A 14,806-nucleotide genomic window follows, 5' to 3' on the forward strand; every position below is an offset into this window, starting at 1 on the left:
CCATAGATGTCAATAAATCATAGTTATTCATTTTTTAACTCTGTAAAATCTTGACTGCTATAGACCTTTAAAATCCAGTATCAACAATAAGTGTGAACAAGTTCAATCCACAGCTGAAGTGATCACTGACTGAAAAGAGCCAAAAATGATGAGCAAATCGAAATGTGAAGAAAAGGTGTAAGTGAAATTTACTACTTTTATCCTAAAAAACATAGTTTTCCTTGTAAAAAAAAGTATTTTACTGAATCATGTTTGTATTTGAAATAAAAACGCAATTACTCAGGATACTTCCTGTCAGTTGGGAGGTGGTGCGGTCAAATCAAATATTCATGTAAACCAATAAGTCAAAAAATGGTTGATAAATATAAAACAATAGTTTTTTGTATTTGTGTTATGTGCTTTAAATATTGAATACCTGGCTAATAGAATGCTATAGATTGTAAATACTAAATAATTCTGGGTGTAGACCCTCTGAAGGGATTCTTTGTATATATCTTTACAAGTATTTGATTGCAGCACCTGATATTTTTTACGTGAAGCCAAAAATACTGTCAATTACATAATTCAAGAGGTTTGAAAAGTTATTTATCAAATGAGACTTGTTTAAAGACAATTTCTGGACTAAAAAATATATATATCACGTCAATACGGAAATTACCTTAGAAACCTTGTCATTGATCCTACTGTCATCAATATTCAACACAAACAAGGAAATCATAAATGAGACTTGAGGAAACAAAGTGTCAAACGGCAAATATGTGTTCATTATGTTTAATTTTCAAATAACTGATGGCAAAATGAGAATATTTACACGAGAATTTGTATGAACTGTACAAAGAAATATACATGCAAAGATAAAAAACATAAAAACAAATAAACATGTAATTTATGAAACTAGAAACAAACAAATAACAAACATGTAATTCATGAAACTGAAACAAAACAAACGATGAAATAACAAAAAAAAAAAAAAAAACTCTAAACTGAGGTATCCAGTCCAAGTTTCTTTGTTTCTAATTGTCTGTGCACGCCTTTAAAAATAAATAGGAAGGTAGAAGAAGACTGTGACTTGTGTTCCTGGTAGAATCCATTTCAATGTGACACATCCTCACACTGGATTAAATTATAGTCTGGAAAAAAAAATTGTACCATGGTATTAAACTAATCGCACTAAAATCCATCAGTTAATCACGGTTTGTAGTCTTAGTTTTTTATATTAAGAACAGAAGACGATGGAAGAAATATTTTAGAAACAAGTATCTGTACATAAAGTTACAAACACCATTTAGGAAATGATGCGTTCAGCTCCTGCTCCGAATCACAAGAGTCGATGTTTCCTTTCGTTCCGTGTCTGTCCTGCTCCTGTAAACAATCGTTTCACATGATCATCGATGACCTCACTCAAGCGACGCGTAATCACATTAAAACATGTTTTGCTAAGAACTATAATGCTAGAGTAACTTTGGTGTACCAATACTACAGAGGCGTACAGAAGCAAACGTGTTGAATGGATTTTGATTAGCCCGTGATGAGTTTAGATGGTGACCTTTTGCCTGGAAGTCGTCACGCTCCGAGACCAAATAACCACAAACTACCAGCAGTGCTTGCAGTACCAAGTACATGCTTTTCTCTAGATTTATTACAGATACAACAGATGTCTTCATAAATAGTTGCATAAAATGTTAAAGCCGCAACATTGCACATGATAATCAAACATAACATACAATGAGTGCATTTACAGTAATTTGTCTTCCTCTGCCTCCACATTCACTCCCCATCTACCCGACGACCACCTCCGACGCTCGCTCACTGTGAATGTGAGTAGAAAGGAGGCAGACGTCTATTTACAACGTAAGGCTTAAACATCTCACATCCGCGCAACACAAGTTTGTTCTAGGGAAAAGCAAACGATGATGTCTGGTGTTTCTTCTCAGATTGGACAGTGCAGCATTGTTACTCGCAACATGGTCATCGTGGTATCTTAGATTAGGTACGTAATGTAAGCGCAGCCAATCGAAGAGCTCTGATCGCACGTATAAACGTCTCAGTAAGGTCAACAAGCGCGCTCACCGTCTACAGAGTCCAAGTAGCGCAGCAGCTTTCAACTGACGAGCATTTTCTACAATTGATTTTTTTTGTTGTTGTTTTTTTTGGAAACGTAGAGACGGTACTTTTCCTTTCTATACATAGTTTCTATAAGAAAGGGCTGCTCCTAAAATGTCTTTGAGTTACAGTTTAGTGTAAAAGAGCAAAATCGCACCATGTCCGTGTCGCTCTCTCTCGACCCGAGGGAGGACCGTTTGCTCTCGGCGCTATCACTCGCTCTGTGGGCATCACTTTCTCCTGAAAGCTCTGCAGCTGTGCAGTGGGGGGGTCAAGGCTCGATCAACTGGCTCCACTGATCAGCTTTAACTCTCGCAAAGGAAAATAAATTACCTCCATAAAGTTTTTCATTTTTTTTTTTTTTTGATTTTTGTTCACTTTACTACAAAATCAGTTTTGAGTTGAATCCAGCAAGCAGCAGTAGACAAGGGGGATACATTAATTTACGTGGGAAGTGACAACTCTGTTCTCTAGGGCTCTGATTGGCTGGAGACCTCAACAGGTCTCAGATTAATTGAGAAGAGGACAACAGGACTTGAGTAAATCAACATTCTGTGAAACAGGATAAGATCAGCATTCATGGTTTCTCCTTCTTTTACATCGAGACAATCAAGATGCTCAGTCCCACAGGAGTCTGCAGCCCCTCTGCGGTCTCAGCGTTGGACAACAAGCGCAGGTGTGTCTGGTGTCTCCTGCTGTGGTCAAACTGGTGAGGCGCCGTGAGGGAGTGGGTTGACATTTGTGAATCCTTTCTCAGGCCTCACACTCGGGGCTGAAGGCGACTCTGGATGAAGCTCCTGACGCCTCCGATGGGCCGCGCGTCAGTCTGATGTTTCCTCCTGTCTATGAAGGAGATGAGGCGGGAGGTGTCCAGGCAGCTCTCGGCTCTAGCTCGGTCGTCAGCCAGACCAGCCTGCAGCCATTGCTCCTGTAGGCAGAGCCCGGCCGGACACCTCCTGCCGGGGTCGGTCCTCAGAAGCAGGCACACAAAGTCCCGGGCCGCCTGGCTGACGCCCTGGAAGTAATCCCTGGGGAAGCTGAAGTCCAGCCGGCAGATGTTCAGGCAGGTCTCCTCTGCACTCTCATCCAGGAAAGGGGAGGCACCGCTCAGCAGCACGTAGGTCACGACGCCCAGGCTCCACAGGTCAGAGGTCAGCGATACTGGCTCTGCAAGGACCAACTCCGGGGAGGCAAACTCAGGACTGCCCAGCAGGGGGTGGATATAGTTGGCACTGTTGAGCTGGACGGCATCACCGAAGTCTGTGAGTTTGACCGTTGGCTGGCCGTTGGAGCTGTGAGTCACCAGCAAGTTCTCAGGCTGGAGGAGGAGCAGAGGAAAGTCAAGTATCTCCATTTCATTGATTACTGGGCTCAATCCATCAGTCAGGTTTCCAGTCTTTTACTATGAGTATTACTATTTTGTAGGTGCAACATTAGTCTAAAGTTTGACCCGTTATATTTAATAGGGAAAAAAGCCTTTAATCGGCCAGATGACAACAAATCAAACATGTTGGCCTGGAGGATAAATCTAATGAAAGTAGTCCTGTGTTTTGTGATTATTTGCTTTTCAGCCAAGAATTAGACGGGAACATTGACTTCACTCTGATATTTGTCAGTTAAATATGAGATGGTTTGATGGGATATTGATGAAAGAAATCTGGCATATTTAGGGAGCAGAAATCTAGTATATTTAATTTGGTGCAGCTTGATTGAATTGAATGGGACTGTTTATGTGTGGAGTTAAGCGCTCTACTGAAAAAAATTCTAGTCCAATCAAAAATGAAAGCGAAAATTTGTGGTTTTATTGGGGAATGTGTCTGATTTTTATAACAGGCTGCCGGCTGTAGCTTCATTTGTCGCAAAAAAAATCGTAGTATTGATCTAATTCTCAGTGAGAAGGAAAACACGTGTATTTAACGTAATGCTGAATAGTTCATTTAATACAGTCTTGCAGTAGGAGCATGTCATGGTTGATGTACTTACTTTTACATCCAGGTGTGCTATCCTGCAGTTGTGCAGGTAGTGTAAAGCTTCTAAAACGTCCCGAAGGTAGCAGGATACTTTCTCCTCCGTCAGATTCCCCCAGCTCACGATGTAGTCCAGCAGACGACCTTGGTCAGACCTAAAACACACACATAGGAAAAACATCAAATGAAAGAACAGCAATGTTTCTCAAAACATACCTACGGGGTCAACACATACAGAGTGAACACATGCTCTGCAGAGGGATGGGCTCGGATAAGTATCAGACTTCATATAACAAGATTTTAAATTGCTCCCGACAAGAACGTAACAATTTTTAAATGTCTCTGTATTTTAAGTGATAGTTTCTCAACAGGTCTCTACAGTGTCCAGCTGCCCCAACCCCATTGGCAGCTACAATAGCAACCAAAGTCGAGCACAGACCCTTAGATAAAGGACAAGACAGAGTGTCTGTGAATGGTCATAACACTCCATTAAAGCCCTCAATGTCATGACTTAGATATATCTTCTCTGAGAAGGACAAAGGTTTGACATTATTTGGACAAAGTGACTTCACCTTAGAAAAATCCAATGGTTTCTATGTTACCTCAAAATAAATAGTAAGACTTGTTAAAGGGTTAGGCTCATAAATCCCAGTGGTCTCTGCTTCTCCTCAAGTGGACTAGTTCCTGTGTCATTTTCCCTGTTTGTATGTTCTTTAGCATTCTTAGTGTGTCCTTTTAGTATCTGTGCTTTCACTCCTGCATGTGCTTTGTTCCTAGAGACCACCATACTCCATTTATCGAGTTAATGAGCTACACACGTCAGATCAAATTCTTCCTCTTGATCTTTTTCTCTCTCGACTGAACTCACATCTCCAGGACCAGGACGTAGCTGCTGGGGGTTTCATACGTGTCTATGAGACTGACTATGTGGGGGTGCTGGAGCCTCTGGAGCAGATTGAGTTCCTGAGTCACCCGATCCCTCCTCATCAACTTCTTGTTCACTTGTTTCACCGCCACCGTACGTTTGGTTCCCTGATGGTCACAACGCTTGACGACGGAGAAACGACCCCTGGTGGTGAGTTGAAAGAAGATGGGACATTCAGTAGATTGTTAGTGTACGTCACACAGTAGCTATGGTTGTCATGCTATTGACTAAACCCCCCCCCCCTATCTTTATTCAAGCGCGTTGTTTAAAGTCACTTAAAACCCTCCGCTCACACTCAAATAGCCCGCACTTCGATTTCCAGCTTCAGCTTATTTTAATCTCGGATTTCTCTTCTGCTCTCTGACTTTTTTGTGCAGCAAGCCTGTCAGAGTTACCCAACCAATAGATAGAGCGCAAGGGTTTGAGTGAAAGCATTGCAAGATCAGAAAAGGCTAGTCAATAGGCCCTGCTCTTGAATAAAGATAGGACACTTTCCCATGGAAGTTGTGCGCTCCATTATTAACAAAGCCCTTGCTTGAAGATACAGTCGATTTTTACCTTCCCAGTTCAACCACTTCAGTGTAGTGAGCCTCGAAGTTGTCCTTCCAGCTCACTCTGATCCCATCAGTGGACACAGCTGAGACAAACGACACAATCCATCAGTTCATGTCTGTACGTAGCATCATCACAACTCAAAGGCAGAACTGAATCTGTGCTCTCACCCAACACTCTGAGGCTGGCGGAGGATGCAACACTGCCCAGCTCGTTTGTGGCAACACAAGTGTAAACGCCATCATCGTCAGAGGCTACACCAATTATCCTCAGTGTAGCTTCACCCGTATCACTGAAAGAAACACACACATTCATCTAAGTTTGATTTCAACAAACAACTGGTTGACTGTTCTTGTCAAAACGGTTAAATGTAAGAAAAGAAAATCTACTCTGCAGTCTGATGGAGCTTTGTCCAAATGAGATGGTGTTTTCTTACCTGTAGGTGATGCTGAAGTGTCCATTGTTGGCGAGGTTGCTCTGGTTGGGTCCCTTCCAGGTGACAGCGGCCCGGGGTCGACCACAGACCTTGCACCTGAGGGTGACGCTCTCTCCGTTGTCGCAGGTCACATCACTCAGAGGTACGAGGAACTCCGGGGGAACTGAAAGAGGAAAAGGTAAAATCCTGTCAAATGCTGAGAGGATTTTTAGAATTCTGCACTAACTGTTAAAAGAGCCTTTGATGGTCGTGTGCGTTCATTTTATCTTCGAATGAGCAGACACACAAAGTTCACACTCACCATCATAGATGTAGTTTGGATTTAGAAGCTGAAAAGAGAAAAACAAATCATGAGTGATGCACTGTGGAGCAGAAGCATGATTTTAGGGTAGTACTAGATAAACTCACCTTTACAGAAACCTTATTGGCCAGGCCATCTCTGGACTTCCTGTAACCGTTTTCCAGCTTGGTCTCTTTCTTTGCCTCCTTCTTCTCTGATTTTTTACGAATGCGCAGGGACGTGTGCCAGGATGAAGACTTCCTGCTGGAACAACAAGAGGACTCAAGTCAGATCAAAAGGTTCAGTTTAACTAGTAGGTTAATGTAGGGATTTTGGCACTTCAGTATGCTGACATTATACGGTCGAACGCATTGTACAGTCTTCACACCTATAATACACCGTGTATTTAATACATTGAACAAATGTTGACTTAATTTTATAATCTATTCAGAAGAGCTCCCAACCACTTATCTGGAGAAAGCTTAACATGCTATCCCATCTTTCTGGTTTGTTCCAGCTCTTCAGACTTCTCAGTTTTATTTGAACTAAAAAACATTGTGAAAAGTGAAAGATGCCTTCGACCATGATTTGGACCAACCAGATGGTCTCTTTCCAAATCAAACTGAACCATGACTTGGTTTGTTTGCAGTGTGACATTTTTGACTTTCTGACCAATTGCAGGAAGTTGAGACATCTTATATTAGCATTAACTAAACAGAAGAAGAAAAACAAAAGGATATGACTTGTAGGATTGCTTACAGTCTTTGCCTCTGGAAAAATAACGTATTAATACAATGCTGTTTTCTCTTTTCAGCCAGAAAGACTCATTTTTTTCACTTTACTGAAAAAGGTTGGAGAATAAAAAAGACAACACAATCACACAAAACTCCCTTGATAAAGATAAAGATAAGACTATATAAATATTGATTCCTTAAATCTTTCAGAGCTCTTACTTGATGGATCCCTCGGGACAATCAGGGACGATGGCCGAGGTGTGTCCCAGCACAAATCCGGGGATCCAGCCCTCGGCAGCGGGGCCCTGCTCGGTGGCCGCCCTGAACACCAAAAACATGTTCTGCTGGTTGCTGGCCAAGATCTGGACGACCTCGCCCTGAATGACGCTGATCTCATCCTCCTTCACAGCCATGTAGTCCTGGGTCACCAACATGGTGGATACGCTACTGCTGCTGCTACTTTCACTCTGCACCACAGGATGGAGACATGGGAAACAGTATTAATTGATGAGGTTTATGATAACAGATATTTTCAAACTGTGGAACAATATTCAAGAGTAACAGTGAAATAGATTTGATAAGATAAAGTGAAAAAAATTGAAATAAGATAAAAGCGGAAAAACAAAGAAGATTTCATAGTTCAGTAGCCACTGAAAACAGTCGTCAGAAAGGATTAGATTGAAGAGCAAGAAAGATAAATCAGTGATTCAATTTTTTCTTCTTTTTGAAGGAAACTGGATGAAGGAAGGCAGGTAGAAGAAGATGGTTTCCATCTCATTCGTCTTTGCTTTGCAGCTCCAGGCAAAGACGAGAGGAGGAACGTTAGGTTGTATGAGACAATCTTGGTTGAGTACGTTTGTCTTGGTACCACAAACGTTACGTTGGAGGTTAGTTGCAGGAAAAGTAGATCGGAGTAACAAACCATGAAGACAGCAGGAGGTGAAGGGCGGCCAAGAGGAAATCAGGTGTTAGTATAAGCTTTGTTAGAAGTCAGAAATCTAGATGCAGCCTTGAAAAGGGAGCCACTGAAGAGCTGATCAAGTTCCATTAGAGAGGACCTGAAAACATGTTGACAAACTGTTGCTAGAGAGGATGATGTTGAAGAGCAGTGAAGGTTGTCAGAGATGCGTAGTAGGGGACAGATTAGTAGCGCTGGCTGCAGCAGAACAGGAGACAGTGGGCAGAGAAGACAGACCAGGCCTCCCTCTGCCTCGGTGTTAGTTGGAGTAGCACTGTGCAGCAGGTAGTGGTCTTACCCCGTTACTCTGGGTGGACTGGATGGACTGCTCGCTGGCAGACGAGCATGTGCTCATGCGGTCTGCCTCCTTGCTGTGTGTGGAGTGCCTGTGTGTTTGGCTACCAGGTCCAGAGCCAGTCTGGGTCTGGTTTGAATTCTGGCGGACTGGACTCTCTCCAGCCTCCCCAGGGAAGGTGAATGAGCCAGGCCGGCTGGCTGGAGAGCCTGGCATAGAGTTCCAGAATCCAGATCCGGACTTCTGGCCGGGGCTGGGTGGGGGAGGAGGGAGGATGTCTTTGCTAAAGCTGGGAGTGGCCAGGGGGGAGGTCACAAGAGCCACGGCTCCAGGCCGTGGTTTGGAAGTGGGTGTTGATGGCAGTGGCCCAACTGTGGCACGGGGAATAGGGGCTACAACACTGGCAGGAGTGGGGGTCTGTGCTTGCTCATCGGGTGTCTGGCTAGGGCGCTTGCCCTGTTGGCTACCCGCTGGAAGGAGAAGGGGAGGAGGGACAGGACGAGGGGAAGAACCTGGACCATAAGCGAGGAAAACTTACACTTCAGTCACATCTGTCATTTTGCCTCAGAAAACAAGTTTCACAGAAATGTATAGATGCTCATACCTGACATCTTGTTGGGGCCATCGGGGTCGGCCCCGGGGTGGTGGCGTAGGGGTTGGGGCAGGCGGGAGGGCTGGGGGATTCTGGAGGGCCGACGAGAGCCACCCTGGGGTCCTGAAGGGCTGGAACTACCCTGGGAGCCTCCAACTCCAGGAGGCGCACTAGAAACACTTGTACATCCACCTGGAGCTCCCATGCTGGGCACACACGAGCCACCACTTGCCCCTACATGGTTCCTCTGATACTCTATTGTAAAGACAGAGCAGTGATAAGGTTCAAAAGAGACACGTGCAAACACATATCCAACTATTCCTTCCATAGAACATGTGTGTCTGTGCGCGCTTATCAGTGTACCATTGAGGAAGTTGCGTTGGCTCTCGAGTATCTGGCTGATCTGAAGGGTCCAGACCTCACGCACTCCTGCATGGGCGGAGTGAAGCACAAAGGACTCTACGATGCCGTTGGTCGACCGACACGTGAGGATGAATTTACAAGGGTCGCTCTCCACATTGTCCTCCAGACCCAAACAGCTGACCTGCAGAGTAACACAGAAACACAAAGTGTGAGCAGATTTCTGAGATTGCATTGTGCCAACAAATAAATTATATACTTGCATTGTTACGTTTATTCACTTTCTACAATTGTCTGCATATGATTTAGAGTAAGAACAATGCTGTTATGAGCATTTCTTTTTGCTTTTTTTTGTGAGTTACCATGAATCGGTTACCATCATAATTAATTAACTTACTTCTTAATCTGTGTCAACAAATTTTCATTGTCTGCGGCCAGAAATACCCATTGAGATGAATAAACATATTAAAAACTAAATCTAAAAAAACAGGATTTCAGCTATTTAATTATCGAGTAAAGAAAAATATCATATAACATGGTTTTGCCCTATTGCCTTTTTCCTCCAACAGCTCTGTCACTGTTGTTTCTCACAAATAGATGTGGGTTGCCACACATTAATCTTTCCGGTTCCACTGGATTTAACTGGATGTTCTGCATTTGAATTCATATGTTGCCATGGTGAATCTGAGCCCCATTGATGGAAATGTTTTTATTTACCAGGCACGTGCTTATCTCAACATTTCAAAGACGATGGAGTATAAGGTCTACTGAACTCAGATCAGCTGATGTGGAATTAAAGCTCTGGGGTTTCCAGGGGTCTCATGGTTTGTTTGTTTCTAAACCTACTTTCCTCAACATGCCCATTTGATTACATCTCAAAATAAAAGAATGAAGATTATCTTAATGTTGCATAGCATAATAATTATTTTCTGAAAAGAAAGATTTGTTTGAATCAAGTTTATAAAAGAGAATAATTCTCACTTGCTGATTAAATCCTGAGTATTTCCACAAGAGGGAGCAGTAGCTTGGTGACTGAGTCAAAAGTCCTTAAGCCCAGTTCACACTACAGGACTTTCAGCTAGATAAGCAGTCGCTAATCGCTATTAGAGGCTTACAGACGCCTCACAGACTCTGATTCCCAACCTGCTGGAAATCTCTGCAACAACTCCACCCAATGCGAGCGAGTGAGGATACAAGTAATGGTGCGGTATCCCCTGATTTTTCACACTGCACTGGCTGTTGTCTGATTTGTACATCATAGAGGCATTACCTTTATGCTGTTCTTGTAGAGAAAGCCAGGCAAGGAGAAACCTTTCTTCTTGTCGAGGGGCTCGCTGAAGATGACAAGCTGCTCAAAGAGGAAGACTCTCCTCTCCTTCATCCGGCCAATCAGACTGCCCTCTGGGTCAGAGACCATGAACGTGTCCTGCAGCAGAAGACGTCCCTGTGCCACGATCTTCCCCTGGAGACAGATGTGCAGCATGGAGGATCAGATGAAGGAGATGATTGACAGAATGTAACAGAAATCAAGTCTGGGCTACTGCATGAAGGCTGTGTTAGTGTGTAGCATTATTTCATTCAGCATTTAATGTCATTTCTTACATCGAAGTCCTGAAGCCGGCCAACATTCATCATGTCATTACACTTCTTTGGCACAATGCACATGACCTCCACGGCTTTCTGTAAAAACAGAAATGACCAGAAGGTTGATGAGGTTCCTGAACGGGATATTATCTAAATATTAAATAATATTTAAAGATATTTCTCTTTATCTCACCTCAAGCTCCGTAGACTCCAGTCCAGCCTTTTTAGAGTGTTTCAGAAAAGCCTACAACAGAAAAGAAAAGTTATGCACCTAAATATAAACGTGACAATTTCCAATTTAATTATATCTGTGTAGATATTAAATAGCTGATATGTGTATTAAAGCTGTCAGTTTTGTCTATATTTGAATGCTCCCCCCTGCACAAGTCAGAAGAGGATGAATACTTGACGTTGCTACGCTCCTCCGCTGCCTCACTTGGGCGGAAATCTAACAGATGAGCCGACAGATGGCGTGGTACAAAGTCGACAAACAGCCTTTCCTATGTTCATTACTTTGCATTCTACAGTGCAGAACCCAAAACACTTCCACAAGCCGATTTTCTGAGGCCCTGGTATCAGGATTATCCACACAGGACAGCTTTCCTTGCTGGAGTCCTCCATTTTCATATGAAAACAACCTAGCATTTTTCGCTTACCTAAATGATGGATCGAGTAGGCATGCAAAACGTCAAGCTCATAGTGAACGCCCTCTGCTGGATCATGAGGCAAACTACTTCAGTCGCTCTGATGTGCTTCTCGGCCAGATTTTGAAATCAAAGAGGTCGTTACAGTTCAAATCTGAACTTCCCCCAACGTTTGTACGAATGTCCAAATTTGGAACAGAAGGTGACAGCCCGTGTGTGTACTTGCAGACAGCAGAAGATGAGATGCTGTATAGTAATGACAGGTGAAAGGGGGAACTGAGCAGTTGTTGTGCCACACACACCTTGAGCAGCAGCTGGTACTTCATGATCCTCGAGACTGGCCTGATGAGCAGGTCTGTGATCTGCAGCCTCTGTCCCAGCCGCTGCTTCAGGTCCTAGAGAGTCACACGTTACTTCAGAGACTCAGCTGGATGGAAATGTTTTATATCTGCTGAAATGTTCACCATAATGTGCTCATACCTCAAAATAGGTGTCAATGTACTCTGAGACGATGTGCTCTGACTTGGGCTTGTTCTGACAGTACACCACGTACATGTTGAGTCTCCGTTCCTGGACATAAAGAGCGCAGAGAATTACAACACGATCAAATGTCTGCAAGTAAAGCAGAGGTTGGAATTTCACTGTGGACAGACCTGCTTGAGAAAGAGTGGTCCCAGTCTGTCAGGGTCCTCCAAACATTTCTCCAACTCCCCGAGGAAGAAGCTGAGATAGACAGGGGGAGGAAAGAGAAGACGTGAGCTTCTGTGTATCTGAGAAAGTTCTCTATCATCCTGTACACGTGCACCACATACTCTTTGTGCCAGTCGTAGATCTGGTGGATGTTGCCAAACACTATTTTGTCTCTCCCTTTCATATCATCAGGGATGCCCTCCTCCTTCATCCGACTCATGTAGCCCTTGGGACAGAGAGACACATTATGACTTGTTAGAGATAGCTACAGCACTGTGACGGCACAATTATGTGTAAAAAGTAAATAAGCAGATCCACGGTTTACAAAGCATCAACTCACTTCCACCACCAGACCAAGGTCCCTGACATAATCTCTCTCCGTCTCCATCAACTCCAACAGAATGTCACTACAGCACAGACAGGGGAAAGAAGAGATGGCAAACTTTTACAAATGAAAACTCGCAATTCATCACTGTGCAAAATGTAGGAGGAAGCAGACGTACTGTCTTTTCTTGAGGATGCTGTTCCTGCGTTCATCCACCTCTTCCATGGGGGAGGAGGATGAAAGGAGGGAGTTGTCAGAGGGGTTGAAGGAGGGCGAGCTGCTGTCGCCCTGTTCCACTGAGAGAGAGCTGGGTCTGTCCTCCAGAGCCTGCACCAGGACAACAAGGTGAAATAAGGGCAAATAAAACGTTCGCAGAAACGGTTACAAATTCAAGGATTTCTTTAAATAGATATATAATTCGGAATGTGTATCTGTAAGATAAAAAAGTCCTTTTGAATGCCACAAATTTGAGAAATTCAGCGTGTTATCCTACCATCTTGCTTTTGACCAACTCTTCGATGGCGCTCACCAACTCGGCGGCACTGGGCGTCTCCGAACTGGACGGTCGCACCGACAGACGAGAGGAGGTCTGAGACGAAAACGGCGAGATGGAAAATTAGAGCTCAACAATCCATGCATTACCACGACCCTTTTCTGCTAATGCTAATCCTGCTCTTTGACTCCGCTCAACACAACTTCCACAGCGTGTGTCGACAAAAGTTGTATTTTAGAATTTATACTGATCAATAACTTAATTTGATATTTAAGAATAGCAAATTCTTTATCTCGAAAACAGATGATAAATATTTGTATGATTTATGTGAAAACTACAAGATTGACAAATTCATGAATATAAGGCAAAAGTCCACGGATGAAAAGCTAAATAAATAGCTTATTATTATAATGGTTAAAGGCCATGCTTAGGTTTTGGTTAGGATTAACTGTTAGTAGCTTGTTTCTTTTTTAAATTTATTATAACTGATTGTTTTACTTCAGTTACTAGCTTTGGTGATGACTTGGTGAAAATATTTGTTAAAAGCTCTCTGCTGTAAATCCAAAGAACCATCCACACAGTTACTGAAACCCAATAGCCAGCAGTTTAAAGCCGAAGGTTAAAGACAGTGAAAAGTATAAAAGTATATGAAATTTAAAAAAGCTGTCAGTGAAAAAGTTAATAACATGAGGCCGAAGGTTGGGTGAGCGAAATGAAGCTGAAGAAAAAGAAATGTGAGAAAATGGTGATGGGGAGAGGTGGGAGGTCAGGAAGAAAGAAAAAGTGATGACTGAATAGAGGATGTTTCCGTTGCTTTCTCAGGTGATGATGATGATGATGAAGAGCCTCTGAGATAAAGAAAGGATGCTAATAGAGCGAGAATGACAGAGGTGTGTGTCTGTGAAGTATGTATGTATATATATATATATATAGTTCAGGAGACTCTCACCCTTGCTGTGCTGTGCTTCAAGACTTTCTTCAATTAGGTTTCTGGGTGAGGCTGTGTGCCCTTCTGGCCTCGCCAGCGTTTAGAGATTCCAATTACTTGCATGGGTAATGAGGTTAACGCACAGAGGGTAAAAGGGAGATGAGGACGAGTAGGTGAGGGAGGGGGGACGTGAGGGTTCGGGGGATGATGGGAACAGGAGGGCTTTTGAATTATCACCTTAGTGTGGGCTCGTACTCAGATTATTATAACCAGGGGAGCTGCCTGCTCAGCTGACGAGGGGGGGAAATCGTACCGACTCTCGTTTGTTTCTTTTAAAGTTCACCTACCAACCTCCTCCCATCAAATGTGTGATAAACATGCAGGAAAAAAAGCTGCAGCCCTGCGATTTTCTAGCCAGGCATTACGGAGATTTCAAATTCTTCAAAATGTATAAAACTTGGCACAGATAAAGGCATGTTAGCATCAAAGCCAGAAAAATACTCATCTGTTTAGAGTAAGAGCTACATGCATCCTCTCTTTATATACATTTTTCCGTCACAGAAAAGTCAAACCAAGTGAAACTAAAAAAAGATGGAAGGAAATACTGCACTAAAGAAATGCAGTAGCGTTTAAAAGTTGAGAAAAATACAAAAGTCAGGGAGAGTGACTTTAAGGGGACAGAGAGGGGGAGTTTAAAAAGAAGAAAGTCTACAAAAAAGCCACGCGCTTCATTTGCTTTCCATCTAGAAAGTGAGTAGCAGTTAAAGCTGAAGAGTTGGAGGGGAAAAAAAAGAGAGAATCCAAGAGTTGACTGAGGGAAGAGACAGAGGGGGGAAGAGCAGGGCTTTTTATATGGAGAGGTATGGAAACTGAGACAAAGCAAAGACAGGACATAAATCAAGGTAATGCTACAGCATGGCGAACAGCAAACGATACAACC

General features: G+C 43.2%; 1 protein-coding gene across 4 annotated transcripts in view; it reads right to left on the reverse strand.

The window, feature by feature from the left end:
• Positions 1-755: 755 nt before the first annotated feature.
• LOC133972125 (triple functional domain protein-like) overlaps positions 756-14,806 on the reverse strand; it is a 75,871-nt gene continuing 61,820 nt past the window's right edge. Inside the window, exons 42-63 of one of the 4 annotated variants that reach the window (XM_062409370.1) lie at positions 12,939-13,034; positions 12,624-12,772; positions 12,461-12,527; positions 12,243-12,346; positions 12,084-12,153; positions 11,911-12,000; positions 11,733-11,825; positions 10,980-11,030; positions 10,805-10,882; positions 10,473-10,664; positions 9,206-9,386; positions 8,855-9,097; positions 8,254-8,762; positions 7,217-7,464; positions 6,392-6,524; positions 6,285-6,312; positions 5,984-6,146; positions 5,718-5,839; positions 5,554-5,632; positions 4,939-5,139; positions 4,087-4,225; positions 756-3,421 (exon numbers count right to left, since the gene is read on the reverse strand). In XM_062409370.1, coding sequence (XP_062265354.1) covers positions 2,864-3,421; positions 4,087-4,225; positions 4,939-5,139; positions 5,554-5,632; positions 5,718-5,839; positions 5,984-6,146; positions 6,285-6,312; positions 6,392-6,524; positions 7,217-7,464; positions 8,254-8,762; positions 8,855-9,097; positions 9,206-9,386; positions 10,473-10,664; positions 10,805-10,882; positions 10,980-11,030; positions 11,733-11,825; positions 11,911-12,000; positions 12,084-12,153; positions 12,243-12,346; positions 12,461-12,527; positions 12,624-12,772; positions 12,939-13,034 — 3,594 coding nt within the window. In that variant the 3' untranslated portion in view covers positions 756-2,863. Of the gene's footprint in view, positions 3,422-4,086; positions 4,226-4,938; positions 5,140-5,553; positions 5,633-5,717; positions 5,840-5,983; positions 6,147-6,284; positions 6,313-6,391; positions 6,528-7,216; positions 7,465-8,253; positions 8,763-8,854; positions 9,098-9,205; positions 9,387-10,472; positions 10,665-10,804; positions 10,883-10,979; positions 11,031-11,732; positions 11,826-11,910; positions 12,001-12,083; positions 12,154-12,242; positions 12,347-12,460; positions 12,528-12,623; positions 12,773-12,937; positions 13,035-13,887; positions 14,775-14,806 lie in introns of those variants that run through there. The other 3 variants (XM_062409369.1, XM_062409371.1, XR_009924432.1) reach the window with 3 other exon arrangements.

Source organism: Platichthys flesus, chromosome 17 (genome assembly GCF_949316205.1).
Source record: "Platichthys flesus chromosome 17, fPlaFle2.1, whole genome shotgun sequence".
In the NCBI taxonomy this organism is placed as follows: domain Eukaryota; kingdom Metazoa; phylum Chordata; class Actinopteri; order Pleuronectiformes; family Pleuronectidae; genus Platichthys; species Platichthys flesus.